Below are 17549 nucleotides of genomic sequence, written 5' to 3'. Positions count from 1 at the left end.
ATGCCCTTTTTTATATATTTGACGACCGAAGTTGTTTCAGTTAAATCGATTGAAAATGCTCAAAACTGTTAGCCGCGCTTACTTACGGGTAGGTAAAGGAAAATATATATAATATAACATATTTTTGTATAGTTAAATCAAAGTTTTAAAAACCACCCAAAAGCTGACTCTTTATGGAGCATGCATTCTTAAGTAAATGTGACTATCCTGAACATTTTTGAAAACCTCTGGACAGTTCTCGTTTATTTGACGTTTTTCACCTCTTTTCGGCTGAGGCACCACTATGCGACGCGACTGAGATTGGCAGATGAAGCAGCTGTTGTCTTCCCCCTTTTTATACCCGGTACTCAAAGAGTAAATAGCACAACCCCACAAACCCCGACCCCACAAAGCATATAAACTCTTGATCAGCATCAATAGCTGAGTCGATGTAGCCATGTCTGTCTGTCCGTCCGTCTGGCCGACCGTCTGGTTGAGCACCTGGTTCTCAAAGACTATAAAAGCTGGAGCTACCAAATTTTGCATCCAGATGGCTGTATGCTCTCGCTGCTACAAGTGCTGCTACATTTCAAAATTACGCCCCGCCCAGAAATCTAAACGCCATTCGGTAGGGAATGACTATATCTATCAGATCACCGATTTGGGACCCGATTGGATCAATATTATAGCCAGAATTAAGTAATTAATTTTCAGTGGCTGCGCCCACCCCGACCAGCCGCTTTTCTTTTGTTTTTTGCATATTCTCTCATTCACTCTCTGCTTCGTGTAGTGTGTGGCTAGGGGAGGGGGCGAGCTAAAAGGGCGTGCTGGCGTGAGAAGTGATGTAGATTTAGATGTAGATGACATATTTAGGAAAGATTTAAAATTCGAAAAAAAAACCACTAAAGTACAGATGTCTTACAGAGTACCTGTTATAAAAGTTGGGATCAGGCCCATTTATTTGCGCCAGGTCTTTTGTGGATACCACAACTACGACCACCTTTGTGGTATTTGCATTTAGCCGGCTTAACAGGGCGTTAAGTTTGCGACATGGCCATAAAATCCGGACGACCAAAGTACCTTAAATAAAGATTTAATAAGTCAAGGTTGCCAGTAAAGGTGTGACATATGAGAGCCGGTGTAACGCTGGCGATCTCCAGAGTTTCCTTTCCTTTCTAACCGCATTTCACTTTTCACCAAGGTAGCCTCATCTGGGACTGAGCCACCACGACAGAAATTGCTGGACACATTTTTAAATGCATGGAAAAATAGTAGACATAGGAAAAAGCAGCCAAGACACTTTTTGTGGGTCTGATGTGCGCTGTTTATTGGGAAACCGCTTACCAAATCAAGTTATTAACAGTTTGATTTACTAAATGCGTCAAATGGTCGGCTCCCCGCTTGTCTCTAGAGTCTAGACTCTAGACGCTTGTTGGTTGCTCCGACCACACTTTATGTGCTTGTGTGAAATGTCTCCAGTTGCTGCGCCGGCGAACTTTTTCCCGACTTGACTGGGACCACAACATCTCAGTGGCTTACAGCTGTGAGTTTCCCCACAGCGGCATCTGCCAATCCTGTCAATTGTCGGTTGCTTTTTCTCTGGAAAAATGTGTCAATAATCATACAATTGTAACACAAATATTGAGCAGAGTAATTATAATTATCAGTGCCAGTACAAATAAAAGCCAGTGAGACTCTACATAACCATGACATGACAATAAGCTGTTCAATGTGCATTGGAGAAACTCGCAAGTTCAATTGACTCGTCTGGCACTCTTTCGATGCCCATGTTCCCGTTGTGATTCACTCCCTCTATCAATCAATCTACTGATTATCATGGTCTCCATTCTTAATCCTCATGCATTTCTTTACAATCCGTCAAGTGTACGAATCTGTTAGATAGGCATCAGCGGAATTGCTGCAGCCACAAAGGCACTCATACAAATACAAAGCACATTTCTATTGATGGCCCCCTTTGTTGGCAGCCCTTTGAATTGATATATGTAAGTCTGATATTAATGGTATTCCCTTTTCTGGAGCCTCCGATTCCTTCTCTCAGTTCCAGCTTCCGCAGTAGGTGAAAATAATTAAATTACAAGCTGATACTGTACATGGCTGGGACATGATGATAAGCATTATTATATAAGTAACTGTAGAAAAGTTATAATTCAAAGTTTGAGCTGCAATTAGCCGTGAAATATTACCACTGTTGGCCATCACATCGAGAGATGGCCACCAAGGAGAAATCCCTCACCAGTTCCAATGACCATCCAGTACCGGTTCCCCTAACGTCTGTGGCACATCGTGGGGCTGATATGCCGCAGCTCCTTGACAGGCTGTCAGACTGTCGCTGCCAGCTGTTTGACAACAACTTTCACAAACTTTTTCTCTGCTTCTCAAGAGGCTCGCCTAGTGCCCTCGGCCATTCAGTCTCTGCTTCGGTTTCTGTTCGATTGCGATTCTTATTACAGAGTCAGGTGCAACTTTTATGCTCACTCTCTTTCTCTCTCTCTCTCTCTCTCTCTCTCTCTTTTTGCCTCTCGCTCTGAGTCAGTGAACTTCTGCATGCAGCATGCTACATGGGTCTGAGGCAGGCTGCATCTGGGTTGTATGTTTGGTTGACAGTAAAAGTAACTTGGAAAAGTAAACGCAATCACTTGCAGACAGCAGTCTGCAAAACAATAAGTCATCTCTCGATCGCATCTCCCACTTTCGATGCTCTTGTCTGGCTTATTCAAAGTAATAAAATAAATAAAAAGATGGTGGGTGGCCATAGCCAGCAGCGAGGGCCGACTGTCCCCTGCATCGTATCGAGTGTCAGGCTCTGACTTCTCTAGCTTATGCACGCATCTATGTACGTGGCTGAATGGGGCTTAATTGCGCACATTCAATGAAAGTAAGCTGCAGATAGCCGAAAAGAGAAATATGTATATACAAAAACGTACGCATAAAAAAGGCGGTGTGTCTGGTTGGAGTAAACTGTGCCACTGAACTAAGATAACCAGAATTTCCAGCCAGACGAGCAGACACAACACTCCTTAGCTCCTTTTTTGGGAGTCCACAAGGAATGCAATTCGCTTTTCTCTTTTCACTTTTCAAAGTTGAACTTTGCCTTCTTGAAAAGAGAGCCATGTGAGAGATAAACCTGACTGACTGATATCTCTTTATCTTCGTCTCCTTTAATGAATGGAAAAAAACTAAAATGGAATAGGGTCGAGATGCGGATATATTTGTGCATTGTTATACGTAAATAGCGCCAACATATATTATGGCCAGATAAGATATAACTACGTAATTTGATTTTTAGCGTAAGAGTAATTAAGGACAAATCTCAGTGGAATTTCGCTATTAAGCATATATCTTGATTTAGTCAGAATGTATTTAATTAACTTCAGATTAGGTTTTAGTAAAACCAAAGAACATAGACGTAGAGCACGACCAGCACGAAAAGCAGATGTATAAGAAACAGCTCAATGGCCAAGGTGAATAGCGCCAATGGGTTGACAGCCATGTAAGTGATCAAGACAAACATTTTGCAGCGCAAAAAAATTAAACTTTTTTAAATGTTGAATAAGAAGTGTGCCTACTCCTGAACCGTAAAGGTCAACTGCTTGCTGCGCGAGCTCTCGAATCGGTTTGGGGTGTGCATGCTGAGCATGGCGGAGATCCCGAGGCCTAGGATGCCGAGCAGAAGAGTAACTACAAAGAGACCCGACAGGATAGGCGCCGAGATGAAGCCAACGCAATCGTAGACCTCGCCGAACTCCTTTCGCCCGTTGAGCCAGGGTTGCACCTGGAAGTCGGACAGGATGAGATTCTGTAGGGTCTCGTTTTTGTTAGGGTTGACAAAGCTCAAATCATTGGCGGAACAGCGATAGGAGAAGCCCAGAGGTGCCGAGGGAAGAGTGTACTCGTCGCCGCGTGCTAGGAGAACGCTCTTGAGTTCCCTGTACTCCACCTCGACGTTCCGTAGTATCCACGTGCCACGCGCCAGCGAGAACTTAAAGCGGAGGGTGCACTTCTCGCCGCTGTGCATAAATGTTATGCTAAGGCGACCGTAGCCCTTGGCGTGCTGGTCGTCGAAAGTTATCTGCTTAATGTGCTCCTCCAGGCGCAATGTCTCGTTGGTAAGCAACAGCTCGGGCGGACCGTTCAGTGAGAGAACCGCTTTGTTTCCTTCGGCTACGTAAATGAAGCTGGCCTCTATCTCCTCAGCAGAGTCAGCAGGAGTTCCCTCAGCCGTCTTTTCGGATTCTTCCTCGGCAGTCTCACGTTTGGCGAGGAAATGTGCCTCCTCCTCGCGACTGGCTAGGATTCCAAGAACCTCACCATCCCCATAGATCCTCAAAGCGTCATTGTAGGCCGTCACAATCTCAGCATCGTCGTCTTCCCCGTGACCAGACAAGCTTATGACCTACACGAGAAATTTACGGATTGATATACAGGAATATTTATCAACTCGTTTTCAAGGTATACACACCTCAATTTTGGCATTACGACCAAAAGGCTCGGTCACCAGGCTGCGCTCTGGTAAATAGGTCCAAGTGCAACTCTTCACCAGATTCTGGAACCTAGGGTACTTGATGCCCTCCAAGCGACTTGTCGTGTTCCTCATGAAAACTACAATGGCCTTAGCCTCACCAAACAATTGCGTCAGCGACTCCTCCCTGCTGCCGGCCTCAACTAGCGCCTGGGTTTTTAAGGTGGACACCTTGTCGTGGCCCCAGAAGAGAAAGGGTCCACTAATGGTCGCACTGCAACTGTAAACCAGGCCCAGCAATATCCCAACGATAATTAGCCGCATTCTGTATAGCTCTGAAAATGATTATTCACCAAAATCACGGACACCTCTAACAGACTGCCTGTCGTCCACTGAAAAAGGAAAGTATATACGCGAAAAATCGATTGAGTTTCACGCATGCGGAGAAGACACGCACATGAAAAGCTGGTGGGCTTCCGAATAGTGGTGGAAAGTTTAAAAGTGAACGCATTTGAGAAACTGTTTCTGAAAGGATTCTATCTTTACTTATACTTTATCTTAGGTGCAGTATTTACAGGAATATAATTATTGGGCTGATGACTATGATGGCTATTACAAAAGGCTTTGGTTCAATGGGTGCAAAACTAGAAGACGAGAATCGGCCCTTGAAACTCTTGGTACCTGTGGGGATAGATGGAAAATATTTCTCCAGAGAATTTATATTTCACTCACAAATGATTTACTCACGCTTTTCATTGGTGTCCCTCACCCCGCAGGTACGGTAGGAGATAGTCGGCTTGCGCTTTTGATTAACGTAGCCGGGAATGAATAGACTGGGGGCATCCAGTCGACCAGCAGCTATGAGACGGGACATGTCCATCTCCAACCGGTGGGCGAGGGGACCTTTGAAGTGAATAATCATCTGGATGCAGGCGCCGCCATGCAGCTCCTTCGTCTTACGCGCGTCCACGTCCAACATCCATTCAGGGATTCCCATCACAGAACGCAGCTCCTCCAGGAATTGTGCCCTATCGATGAGGATATTCATCCACATTAACGTGAGGTTGCTTGAGGTAGAATCTTACTTACACCACAAAGCGCGGTGGCTTCTGCAGGTTGATATACTTGATGACGTTGTGGTCTGGCTCTATATTGGCACAGGCGAATCGTTCATGTGATTGATCAGGTCCAAAGATGACAATTGACCTACCAATCGCCCCCACTGGCGCCTCTAGGGGAAAGTTTGCGTCGGTGAAAACCACACGCTCCCCGCCCAGATCTGAAACCCATTGGAGTGAGCATTTTAAAAAGGTGATTCCGTTGATCACTCACCTATTGTGCCCATGCGGGCCCCCACATCGCCCACATAGCATCGAAGGGGATTGTCCGGAGCACATTCCTGTTCGTAGAGATCGAGCTGCAGGAAAAGGCCATCAAAAATAGTATCTACAGGGGGCTATCGGGCTATAGAGGGCTCACATTCAGTGGATCTGCCAGCTGCGTATAAAACGGATTCCACACATACCCTCCGGCCACACAGCGTGTGCTGGTTGGCTTGACGGCGGCGTCCACTCCCACGGGGTTGACGAAAATTTGCCAGTTGTGATTGCGAGTGGAGTTCCGATCGTTCTTGCCGGGGTGTCGCAGCTTGATCTCAATCACTGTCTCCGATTGGCTGCCATCGTTGTGGATCAATTGCGTCATCTTAACATATCCGTAGGCGTAGCCGGTGGGATGGTGAAACGATGCGATGGCTCGGAGTTCTCGTGCCTCGCTTGGACTATAACCACGCTCTAAAGTACTGTAAGAATCGCTATTAGCTCAATGAATCGTACAGTTTATTACGTGAAAGCACCTGCAGGCCCATCGAGCATTTCTCTGATGCTTGTGAATGACCACCGATCGTCCGATTATACTGTTGTACCCAAAGAGCGGCAGGTTCGTATCGTTGTAGGAATCCTCGTACTGGGTGAGTCCGTTGAGTCCGCCGAACTTTCCGCTCAAGTCACCCAGCTCGTACTGATCGCTCGTTCCCTGCCTCGGGGGAGGCGATGACTTAGGGTTCACCTCGAAAGGATTCCAGTGTCCATATAGGGTCGAAGCCTCGCATGGAAAGGCCAAATTGGCCTCAACAGGAGTCTGTGGATAATCAACGATTAGCTGGTAAAGCTTTCTCTAAACACGAATCTTACCTTGTGTATGTGATACCCGCCGTTGTTTTTCAGGCCCTTGAGTTGCACCTCTACATTGCTTACATCGTACTCCGACTGCTGCGTGATCTCCACCCTCCCACTCACAGTCAGCTCATCCCCGTTGGCATACCAATCCTTAGCCACCACTTTTCTGCGGAAGTGTCCGATCACGGCGGAACACGCAAGCCTCTCGCCCCGGGCCTTCGGCCCATTGTCCTCGTAGATGACCAGCGACTTTCCCAGAATGCTGTGTCTACCAGAAAGCGGCAGATTCCCGTCAACAAACATGCGGCGGCTATACTTTTGTGCTGTCCTCCTCCTTCCGGCAATGGTCAACCTTCCAAGCCTTGCGTCCAAGGCTCCCATTCGGCACATGGCAGGCAGCTGGGGCTGACAGAAGTCGTTAGCGCTGCGGTTACCCCATTCCACTTTGAACGGGTTGTGGACGCCACCGGCCGAGAGGCAACGCTGCTGCCAATCGTAGAAGTCCTTTCCTGGGGCACTACTGTGGATGGCCCAGCGATGGTCGAATGTGGTGTTTTGCGTTGACCCATCCGCCTGGATGAGATACTCAATCAGGACGGTGGTGTCCTGCCAAGGCTGTTCGGCGGGCTGTCGGAAGATGACTCGTCCCACCACCGGATAACGGAACAGGACCTGTGAGAGTATATGTTAGAAGTAAGATAGAACATACTGACATGATATGTCTGTACCAGTTCCAATTCCTCTACGCACCTGAGCTGTAAACATCGGCTGCTGGTATATCCCGTTTCGCAGGTACTGGCTAAGGGAGGAGCAGCCCCAGATGCTTTTCGTGATGTTCTGCACATCCGTGCGGTTGAATGTGTAGACCACCAAACTTCTCTGGGCTATGCTGTAGCGACCTTGAAGCGGTAAGAAGACGTCCCAGTAGAGGCCGCTCAGCTCAGAGCTGGTTCCGGGCAGCACGTACTGATGCCAATATGCCTTATTGCGGCCCTGCAATTTTCCGGAGAGGTCTCCAACCGCATACTGCTCCTGTGTGCCGTAGCCAGGTGGGGGCACCTTCTCCTGGAGGTCTCGGGGGTTGTGCATGTCCCCAGTGGTCAGGCAAAAGTCCTCCTTTCCAATGCGATGTGGGACGGGCGGCATGCTGTGAAGGCGGAAGGCAGCAACATCTTCGGCAAACTTGCGGCTGACATGTTGCGACAAAGGTGCGCCCAAGGTGAAGTTGAGGAATGTAGGATCGAACTTGGAGCGTTGAGTGAAAGTAACCTCACCCTTGACACCTCCCGAGTTTATGAAGGTCCTGCGAAAAGACGGAAACTTCAATGTATATTGGCTTTGTTTGGGTCTCGTGGTTCAACAGTTGAGAGCTGCAAAAACATCGATGTTTGTGAACAGCTGTGCGTATCGATGTTTTTAAAGTAAAACCTCGTTGGTAACGATATGTATATCGGGACGTAAGAAATACAAAAATGGATGAAGTATGTACACTTGAATTTTCATATTTTGTACCAAAAAATAAATAAATGAATGCTTTTCAGTGTATGAAACCAATCCAACCAATTTAAGTGGCTCTTGCAGCTTAAAATTGAAACAAATATCAGCAATGTTTTATATACATATTCTTTGCATGTTGACATGCTTTTCATCTAAAAGGCCGCGTTTCTCACGGCAATTTCTGTTTAATGAAGTCCCATACTCTAGACTTCTCTGTCTTTCTTCGATCTAAGTATATTCGCCATTGATTGAATTGATTGTCGCCCGGCGTCTACTCAAAACTTCTGACAGTAACTATCAATCGGCATTCATATTTATATACATACATACATACATACATACATATATACATATGTACATGTGTAGATTACTTAACCTTCTTTCTTAAAACACCTTAAAATCTGTTCATCCCTTCACCGTCACAACATTTCACAAACACACACTTAAAACAGACGAGAAGGGACGTGTGAGACGCTTCTTACGCGTCACAACTTTTATACCCGGCACTCAGTACTACATCTGCAACTTAGCGGTTATTTGTCAAATTTTACATTTTTTCTTCATCTGTCATCTACATCAACAACACTGCTCACGCCAACACGCTCCTTTAGCTCGCCACCCTCCCCTATAGACACACACTGCAGAGTCGCCGCAGAGGCAGCGGCAGAGGCAGCGGCAGAGATGTGTCAGGGGCAGAGGCCATAAACAGCGCGAAGCAGAGTGTGAATGCTGCGGGACGGGGTGAAAATGAATTTCTCCATTGTGGCTAATGATCCAATAGATATTGTCATTCCCTACGGAATGGCGTTTTTAGTTTTCTGCTATCTTCAAAATTGTAGATTTGGGAGGTTTTCGCCCTTTTGCGGGGGCGGAAGGGGGCGGGGCTCATTTTTGAAATACACTGGTTTCAGTGTGAGCATACAGCAGTCTGGAGCCAAAATTTGGTGGCTCTAGCTCTTATAGTCTCTGAGAACTAGCCGACAAACAAGACGGACAGACGGACAGACGGACGGACGGACAGACAGACATGGCTCAATCGACTCGGCTATTGATGCTGATCAAGAATATATATACTTTATGGGGTCGGAAACGTTTCCTTCTGTGCGTTACATACATTCACTTTGTGCACAAATACAATATACCCTATTTACTCTTCGAGTACCGGGTATAAAAAACAGATAAGGATTAATAAAAGAAAGACTGATTACTCGACTAAATTTCACGTTTTCAACCTACTTTTTCCGATAGATGTGGGGCAATAAATTAGTTTAGTGAGTTATGGTTTTTTTCCATAGCAGAACTTTTTCTTAAATTTAAAATACTGGTCTTTCCTACTTTTCCTGAATTTTTAAAGTCAACATTTCGTAAATATACCGCCCAACAATTTCTCATTTTTGCATTTGAAAACTGCATTTGAAAAGTGTTTGGGTGAGCTTCATAGAAGCTTTAATCAGCTTCTTGGAATGGCAAATTTAATTAAAACCCGAAGTTATGTTGTATATGAAAGTTATGTGTAAAGAAAATCGATACCTCTAAAATAAGCACTACAACAAAATTCAAGATTTTACAAATTCTTTAAAAAAAGTTCTGCTATAAGAAAAAAAAAATCATCAGACCATTACTAAGATGTCTATCTATCACAAAAAGTTGGTTTGGTTCGAAGTGGAAAAATGCTGTCGGGTAGTGTTAGGGTCCCATTTAAATAGTTTTCGTTCATCTTACTTACTTGTAAATGAGTGGCTGGACATGCCGGATTTTGGTGCAAGCCAAATAGGTGTCCGGGTGCTGATTGTCGAAGATAACAAGGTAAAGAGTGCGGTGGGGGATCGTAAGGTCAGAGGGCAGAAGAGCAAGCTGGGCATCGCGGAAGGAGCTGCGCTTGGGTATCTTCAACGCATTGTTGGCCACTGCAATCCTGCCCAGGCGCATGTCCAGGTCACCGATGCCTTGACCGGGTCCACTGCCCTGTGGGTCAAAGACCAGCTCCAGAAAGTTGCAATTGTCCTCTGTGCGATGGTGGTCGTGCCTGAAGATATCCGTCACGAAGATTTTCCAGTGGTGCTGGGTAAAGGATCGCTTATCGCTTCCCTCCAGATCCACTGGCTGCTCTTTGATGTGGTACAAGTCGGAATATATCAGTGTGTCACCGTTAGCGCCCTCAGCCGGGGCCAACCAGCGGAAGTGAACAGATCCGGCCACAGGCGTATTAAATCGTGCCTCGGCCATGTGCTCCACGGAGTTCTGGATTGTGGTGATCGTGGCACAGACACGTACATCCTCATCGACCTCCGTGAGTACCAGAGACTTACCCCAGATTCCCAAGTCGCCGATTAGCCGCATATTTCGTTTCCAAGTCGAAGTTTCGTTCCCGGGCAGCACCAGGTACTCCAGATCCTCGTCGAAGCTCATCACCGGCGCTCCCAAGCGATCAAGTTTGCAGCGCTCCTCAGGATCAATGATCGAGTAGTCCACCGCAAAGCGCCTTACTGCCCAGCTCCAAACCTGAACCGGGTACTGAAGAGTGGCCTCAAGACTGGCCTTAATCTCCACCGTCGTGGCGTTCATCTGCCGAAACGTAATCTCCCCATGCAAACCCCGCTGCGAGATGTACGCAATCAGATGCTGGGCATCGGCTGTTTACGAAGCAAATTGGAGTGAAAAGACGTAGGCGTGGATAAAGTCACTTTCTATTTTTTCTTAATTGCGATATGTGTATACAATGGAAACGGGACTGATTAGGTATTCGACAAACGCAGTCTGAAACTGCAGTACTTACCGCCTCTGGGTGATGCAATCCAGAAAAGTGTGATGGCGAATAGCAATGCTCTTAACGCTCCCAATTGTAGGCCAATGGCATGAGCCATTTGTCCTTCCAGGGCCTCAAAAGTTTATTATGTGGGTATATTTTCAGTCGTTGCAGACTTTCACATTGTATTGCGCGTGCGTGCGATTTGGAGAAAACTGCCCACGTTGAAACTCAGCTAAAAACTGGTCGAGCAAAGTCGAAATCCACCGCCATCAAAATCCAAGTGGAGAAGTGAGGTGAGTTTCTCGCTTGGCTTTGTTCGTTCACTCGCTTTGGTCGCCCTGTTTAGCGGTGGTTTTGTTTTGCTTTGGGAATTGGTAACTGGTTTCCGGCATGCATGGCCCTGTCACAGCTGACTCACCTCTCGAAGAGCTAACCATTCATTTCCCTCACTTCCCCTCCGGTGCGTTCCCCTAAGTAATACTCAGATGCAAAAGTGGTTTTCTTTTCCAAGACAAGACGACGCCTTTGTTTTATTCCATTGTCATCAGTATCATCATCATCGATATGTTGTGTAAAACAGTTTTTTTGTTTGTTAATATTTCTGACTGGGTTAAAAAAGTTTTCAGAATTTTTTCTTGCAATATAACTTAATTTATACTGAAGTAAAGATTCGATTCGCATTCGCATTTAACAACTCGTTCCATATTGAATTGGTTTCGTGTATGTTTTGTGTATTTAGTACATAGTATAAAGTGATGTCTCTCCTCTATCTTCGATCCGCCCAGGTACTAATGGTTGTATGTACTGTGGTTGAATATGACAAAATACCAGATCTGCGGCTTGCTTACCCCATTGTCGCTGCACACCACCAATACCACCAGGTAGCGAATGACTGATTCTTCACAGACAAAGATCTGGCTTCTAGCCAGACACTCGTACTTTTGAAACGCATTAACTAGAAACACTTTTTGGTTTGATTGTTTTCTTCATATTTCAAAATTTGTTTATCATATTTAGTTTTTGTTTTGGTTATAACGCTGATAGTTCATAAGCAGAAAGTTGTGGTTGGTTAAGTTATGTAAATTTGCATAAAGCAATTAGAGTGAATGAATTTTATGTTTTATCTGCTATTAAGCCTAACTCTCGAAAACTTGCAATATTGGTATATTTAATATATTTTCATAATTCATAACTCATAAAATTTGATATTGAAATATGAAACTGAGTAACGAACGTTAGTTAAATATTCATAACAAAATATTTTTTTTATAAAAGATAAATAATTGGCTCTCAGATAAGTGTTCCTAAAAATAGTTTTTTGCCTCTCTCTCTCCTTGTCCTGCTAGAATCAATAACGATAAACAACAAAATTCGAACAAAAAAAACTCTGTGGGTCTTTTACGCCTTAAAAAGCCAATATAGCTACCCACTGACCATCATCCTTTCGTAATAATCTTTAGCTTCATCCTCACTTTCATCTTTTTGTGGTAGGCTCTTCAACGAACAGCGATTAAAATAAACATTGCTTGGTTTTGTTGTTTTTAAGTTTTTTTTGTTGATTTTATACGTGTTTTAAATAAAATAGATTGCATTTGTTTTATAAATTTTACGTGTAAAATTTAACAGTAAATCAACTAGAAAACTAGACGTCAAGTTGGTGCTTTGACGTTGATTGTATGAGAGTATCCCTAAATAATGATAGATACATGGTAAATGACTACGAGTTGTTCTGTTCCTATTTTTGATCGCTACCAAGGTCTTGTTAAAGAAGTTTTAAGTGTTGTTCAGTGTTAACAAAAAGAGATTATATAGATGTTGAGAATTTACATACAAATGTAAAACGAGCATTTCTTTTAATTACGTTTATTATTTTTGACTGATTGATTTAAAAGTTTTGTTGGTTGTAATATGGATGCTGAGTTAGAAGTTAGGATATGTGCGGGGATGCCTGGTGCTTCAGCTACTGCTTAGGCGGCCTCCTCTTCCTCTTCTTCACCCTTGCCGGTGAGCATTTCGATCAGGGCGCCGGTATCGATCTGGTTCTTGTCATCAATGACCATCTGATCGTAGGCATCATCAACTTCCTTCATGGTGAACTTGTCACCGAAGTTCATGAGCATTTCGCGGAATTTATCACCATCGATGAGACCATCGTTATCGAATGTTTTGAAGGCAGCAATAACAACATCGTCTTCATCGTTGGCACCGGCGGAAGCCATACGGTTGGCGAACAGGGTCAGCAATTGGGTGAAGTTAATCGGACCCGAGGCTTCGCTCAGCATGACGTCCAACTCCTTGTCGTTGGCGATTTTACCGACGGAGTCGAAGGCAGCGCGCAGATCGTTCTTGCCAATAATACCGTCCTTGTCGGCATCCATTAGTTGGAAGGCCTACTCAGTGCAGCACACACGGATTCGGAAAGAAAGAGAGCGAGAAAGAGACAGAGAGAGAGAGAGAGAGGGTTGGTGATTTGGTCATTGACTTGTGCGATAGATATGTATGTATGCATTTGAAATAAGAATGGGAATGGGATGGGGTTGGGATTGGTGGATGGTGAATGGTGGATGTGGGTGCAGATATAGGAATAGTTAGGCCTTGGCCAACTCACCTCCTTGAACTCGGCAATCTGCTTCTGGGAGAAAACAGAGAAGACCGAGGAGCCGGCGCGCTTCGACTTCCTGGAGCCACGAGAGCCGCCTGACGCTCTCTTCGATCCAGTGGCAGAAGCAGCCGGGGCAGGAGTGGCAACAGGTGCGGGGGTTGCTGCCTCAGATGCGGCTTCAGAAGCGGTTTCAGAAGTGCCTCCCTCTTCCTTGGTCTTCTTCTTCTTAACCTTCTTCTTCTCATCGGCCTACATAAAGAGAGAACAGTATCAGTATCAGTCTTGAAATAAAACGTGAACGTCAAGAGTTAGGAGTCAAGGATCAATAGTCAAAAGTCTCAGGCAGGAAGTTTCCACCCATTTGCTTTCGTTTTGAAAATATTCGCAGGAAAAAATGTTCCACTGTATGGCCACCCAACTAAAAATATCCGGGCCATTGTTACATAAGCGCTGCCGTGCTTGCCATCTCGCTCGCTCGCCGACACGTATATCAAATTACATTACTGACGCATAGCACATGTATCCAATTTTAGAACTGCTCGCGATCGCCTTCGAATGCGTAGGAAAGGCACACCCCGGAGTCAAGGATATTTTCACACTTTTGCTCGGGCTCATCGATTCAATCCACACATTACAGTTAAGACATTTCGGTATCCATTAGTTGGATACCGTTGAACTATTCTTTCGGTTACCCGCGATGGTAACCGTTCGGAATTACGTTAAGGATCACTTCATATTGTGATATATATGATATATCCTCGTTCGGATGAAACGAAATCACTACACAAGTCCTTGCTGCCTTTATCCACTTGAGTTCTTGGGTTCAGCTGCGTTCTGCTCAGATGAGTCCAGTTCAGTTCAGTAATAGTATATCCCGATCCTTACCATGGTGCTGAACTTTGATGTGGCTGTCTAAACGAGTTGAGCGGTCAGAGCACACTGAATCTCTGGCTGATTTCATCGCAAAGACAATGATGTTTTAAGTTCTTTTTGGCGTGCTTCTTCTACCCAACAGGGACCCACACACACGTAAATGCAATATTCGTGCTGCCTTTTTTAGTATCTACAAGACGAGGTCTGTCCAGACGAATAGCGGGGTGTCTGGGGATATCTCTGTAGGTATAGAGCCAAAGAGCTATAGCTGTATCCGAGTTGTTTACTCATCGGGCGATGCTCTAATCAAAAATCTAATTTTAACTATAGAGAGAATACGTTTCTCTAGGCTTTTGCTTATGTGTTCATATGCTCAGAATTTATTTCGGTGCGGTTTGAAATGATTTTCGTGCTTTCGTGGTTCGGTTTCTGCCTTTGCCTACACTTCGTTGCAGACACATTCCCCCGATGTTCACATTTTGTTTTGTTTCTTCTTGTTTGGTTTTACTCGTTTCTTCTCTTGAGGCCACCTCCGAAGGTGTCCTCTTGCGCTGAAACCCCTTACATTTGCCATGGTAGCACACATCCAAGCAAAAATACACGAGAATCAACAATGTATAGATACTATACATATGCATATATTCGATGTGTATATACTCGATTCGATATTTTGCCTTACCTATTTCTACGCTCGGCACTTTTCCGTTTCTTTTTCGGTTTCTGAAATGCCCCGAACATTGTGCAATATGAAGAGCTGAGAGAATTCCAAATCTTTCTGTATGTACACAGATCGTACGGACTCGTCTCGCATAAACCAACGAACCCGATATATGTATGTCGAGAGTTATTTCGGCAACAAAAACATCTGAACTTATCTATATCCGAGTCATCTATGACTATTGCATAATATTCGAAAAATAATTAAGAATTTTTCCATGTTCTGTCAGTCAGCTATACTTTACAATGAAATGGAAAGATTCCTAGTCGGTATCTTTTATATATTATACATTATATTCTATTTTACATTTTGATTTAATGTTTTTCACACGGAATTTGTTTGGGATCTGAATCATAATTGGAAGATAGTTAGATACAAAATTGTATTGAAAACAAATCTTTTACAATATAGTGGAAGGATTAATTTACTTTACTGAAGAATCTGACGATCAATTTATCATCAATGGCATAACGCACGTCTATTCATTTTGTTTGTGCTTTGCAACTAAGATGTGTGTCAAATAAGATATCAAGATAGATACTTAATGCCAAATTTTAATTAATGATGGCATAACGCAAAAACGAATATATAATGCATCGATTAGACATATAGAAATCAATTTGAATGCATCCTCATTCTTGCTTTATTGAAAGGTATTTTCATCAAAAACTTTCGGAGCATTTTCTATGCTCGCAAATAACCAGATGACAATTTGGCATTGGGCCAGGAAACACAAGAAAGTGTAAAAAAAACTACAAACAATTCTATACCCGACGTGGCATTGATTGTTTGCAAAACTTAAAATAGAGCTAAATGCAAAATAAAGCAAGAAATATTGAAAGAAATGTTTAAATTAATGAAAGCTGCGGCATATCTATTCACTTTTACAAGGTGGACCAAATTTAAATACTTGTACTTGAAAATATTAATTGATTTAGTATTTCGGATTCTTGTTATACAACTTTATGTTAAATTTGAAAATATTATACATACATACATTTGTAGCTAATCAACAAACGCTGGAGAGGAAGGAATAACACATCATATACATATGTATGTATGTGCTTACATACATATGAACATAATATTTGTTTATGTAAATTTTTTCTAATTTTAAATCCAAATCAGTTTCAACCTATGATACCATTTAAACTTTTCATACTTATGTATGTGCACACATATGTACAATTCTGGGTGCACACTATCTCCATCTGATACATATGTACATATGTACATGTTCGACACATGGAGGCTACGCATCGCTTGAATGTTTTTTATTTGGGTTGTTGCACGTCATTGGGAAACAACTGTATTCGGCCATACACCCGAAAGCGCATTCCTTCCTCGCCAACGATCGCCTTATGCCTTGACTGCGCGATGTCCAAAAATAGATGAGCCGACACGCACCATGGTGCTGCCCATTTCAATCTGCGGGAAGAGCATTATGAACATAAGGTTCCTAGGTAGTGAAACGTTTAACATACCGCTCGATCATAGTCATTCGACATGCCCATGGAGACGAGCACGGATTCGGGGGACAGAGAGTTGGCCTCGCAGATAGAGCGATGCACTTGCATCAGCGAAACAAAATCTGGATTTGGCCCTATGCTGTAGTCGAAGCCAAAGGCTCCAATGGTCATAATGCCCATCGGTTGCAGATGCTTCAGGTTGTTGGTGATGAACTGGTAAAGCTGTGGCGCTTCCTTCGTCCCGATGCCGCTCTTGGCTGTAATGTAAGTATTGTAGTAACTGGGAGTTGCTCGTCGACTGACTGCATCTATGTACCCTCTTCGCCGCTGGTGTTGATTTGAACGAGAACCCGGAGCGGTGGCTCTGAGGCTGGTTTCAACTTTGACCAGGCGGCATCCAGCCTGGTGGCCAGCTTCTCGCTGTCTACGGTTTGGATCATGTGCAGATTGGGAAGAGAGAGTATCTACAATAAATAAACGCTTTAGAGAATCCAGTGCAGTATAAACCGTCGCACCTTGTTGATTTTGTTGTTCTGCAAGTGGCCGATGAAGTGCCACTTGATGCCGGGGCACTGGGCTACTATGTCCGGGTGCTGGCTTTTCTCCACCAGCTCCTGCACGTAATTCTCCCCGAAATCTCGCTGCCCGGCCTGGTACGCCTCTATAATGGCTTCGGCTGGCTTTGTCTTGCTCACAGCCACTAAAAGAGGCCTTGCAGCCTGGATTTCCTTCAATAAATTATTGAAATTTGTAAATTATGCCATCCGTTTCATCCTACTGGTCTCACTTTTGATCGCAGCAAGATAACTTCATCGATGCGCTTCAACACGTGCAGCAGACCGGCTTTAATGTCAAACTCCGCCATGGTGCGTCGTAACATTTGACGGACTCTTCAGTTAATAAAATGTTATGGCGATAACGCCTCAGTTAAAGCTAAATGAAACAATAATTTTGTAAGCAAATTATAAAATCGCAAAAACAATTTACACTTTACTCAAACAGCTG

At 44.2% G+C, this 17549-nt stretch overlaps 4 protein-coding genes across 7 annotated transcripts; all 4 read right to left on the bottom strand.

Annotated features, from left to right (window-relative positions):
* Positions 1–3187: 3187 nt before the first annotated feature.
* Positions 3188–4908, bottom strand: LOC117899108. The gene is made up of 2 exons (XM_034808895.1): positions 4460–4908; positions 3188–4393 (listed from the first exon to the last, which is right to left on the bottom strand). Exons 1-2 carry the CDS (start codon positions 4781–4783, stop codon positions 3563–3565), a joined length of 1155 nt encoding a protein of 384 aa, XP_034664786.1. The 5' UTR covers positions 4784–4908; the 3' UTR covers positions 3188–3562.
* A 60-nt stretch (positions 4909–4968) lies between these two features.
* Positions 4969–11214, bottom strand: LOC117899105. 4 transcript variants are annotated; one of them, XM_034808886.1, is made up of 10 exons: positions 10910–11214; positions 9860–10766; positions 7387–7939; positions 6652–7308; positions 6315–6598; positions 5939–6260; positions 5792–5876; positions 5549–5738; positions 5207–5487; positions 4969–5140 (listed from the first exon to the last, which is right to left on the bottom strand). In XM_034808886.1, exons 1-10 carry the CDS (start codon positions 10995–10997, stop codon positions 5031–5033), a joined length of 3477 nt encoding a protein of 1158 aa, XP_034664777.1. In that variant the 5' UTR covers positions 10998–11214; the 3' UTR covers positions 4969–5030. The 4 variants fall into 4 exon arrangements, with proteins under 4 accessions (XP_034664777.1, XP_034664780.1, XP_034664778.1 ...); XM_034808889.1 differs by lacking the exons at positions 9860–10766; positions 10910–11214 and having other exon boundaries at positions 7365–7612; XM_034808887.1 differs by lacking the exons at positions 4969–5140; positions 5207–5487; positions 5549–5738 and having other exon boundaries at positions 5792–5923; positions 5985–6260.
* Positions 11215–12668: 1454 nt separating this feature from the next.
* Positions 12669–14460, bottom strand: LOC117899110 (myosin regulatory light chain 2). The gene is given in 4 exon segments (XM_034808897.1): positions 12669–13272; positions 13491–13733; positions 14370–14390; positions 14392–14460. Coding segments are annotated over 4 exon segments (741 nt in total). The 5' UTR covers positions 14446–14460; the 3' UTR covers positions 12669–12849.
* Positions 14461–16328: 1868 nt separating this feature from the next.
* LOC117899109 (pyridoxal phosphate homeostasis protein) lies at positions 16329–17486 on the bottom strand. The gene is made up of 6 exons (XM_034808896.1): positions 17460–17486; positions 17332–17429; positions 17060–17272; positions 16861–17008; positions 16560–16801; positions 16329–16503 (listed from the first exon to the last, which is right to left on the bottom strand). Exons 2-6 carry the CDS (start codon positions 17422–17424, stop codon positions 16435–16437), a joined length of 765 nt encoding a protein of 254 aa, XP_034664787.1. The 5' UTR covers positions 17425–17429; positions 17460–17486; the 3' UTR covers positions 16329–16434.
* Positions 17487–17549: the final 63 nt, after the last annotated feature.

This window comes from Drosophila subobscura, chromosome O (genome assembly GCF_008121235.1).
Source record: "Drosophila subobscura isolate 14011-0131.10 chromosome O, UCBerk_Dsub_1.0, whole genome shotgun sequence".
In the NCBI taxonomy this organism is placed as follows: domain Eukaryota; kingdom Metazoa; phylum Arthropoda; class Insecta; order Diptera; family Drosophilidae; genus Drosophila; species Drosophila subobscura.
Note: the sequence above shows the minus strand (reverse complement) of the source record. Positions and strands in the feature narration are given on the sequence as shown.

Excerpts from the sequence above, each read along its gene's own strand:
- LOC117899109 (XM_034808896.1), bottom strand. The coding sequence starts at position 17,424 with ATGTTACGACGCACCATGGCGGAGTTTGACATTAAAGCCGGTCTGCTG. Across the intron at positions 17,273-17,331 it reads TTATCTTGCTGCGATCAAAA|GAAATCCAGGCTGCAAGGCC; the intron begins GTGAGACCAGTA and ends AATTTATTGAAG. Across the intron at positions 17,009-17,059 it reads AGAACAACAAAATCAACAAG|ATACTCTCTCTTCCCAATCT; the intron begins GTGCGACGGTTT and ends TATTTATTGTAG.
- LOC117899105 (XM_034808886.1), bottom strand. The coding sequence starts at position 10,997 with ATGGCTCATGCCATTGGCCTACAATTGGGAGCGTTAAGAGCATTGCTA. Across the intron at positions 7,309-7,386 it reads AGCCGATGTTTACAGCTCAG|GTCCTGTTCCGTTATCCGGT; the intron begins GTGCGTAGAGGA and ends ATACTCTCACAG. Across the intron at positions 5,488-5,548 it reads AAGCCACCGCGCTTTGTGGT|GGCACAATTCCTGGAGGAGC; the intron begins GTAAGTAAGATT and ends CCTCATCGATAG.
- LOC117899108 (XM_034808895.1), bottom strand. The coding sequence starts at position 4,783 with ATGCGGCTAATTATCGTTGGGATATTGCTGGGCCTGGTTTACAGTTGC. Across the intron at positions 4,394-4,459 it reads GTCGTAATGCCAAAATTGAG|GTCATAAGCTTGTCTGGTCA; the intron begins GTGTGTATACCT and ends TTTCTCGTGTAG.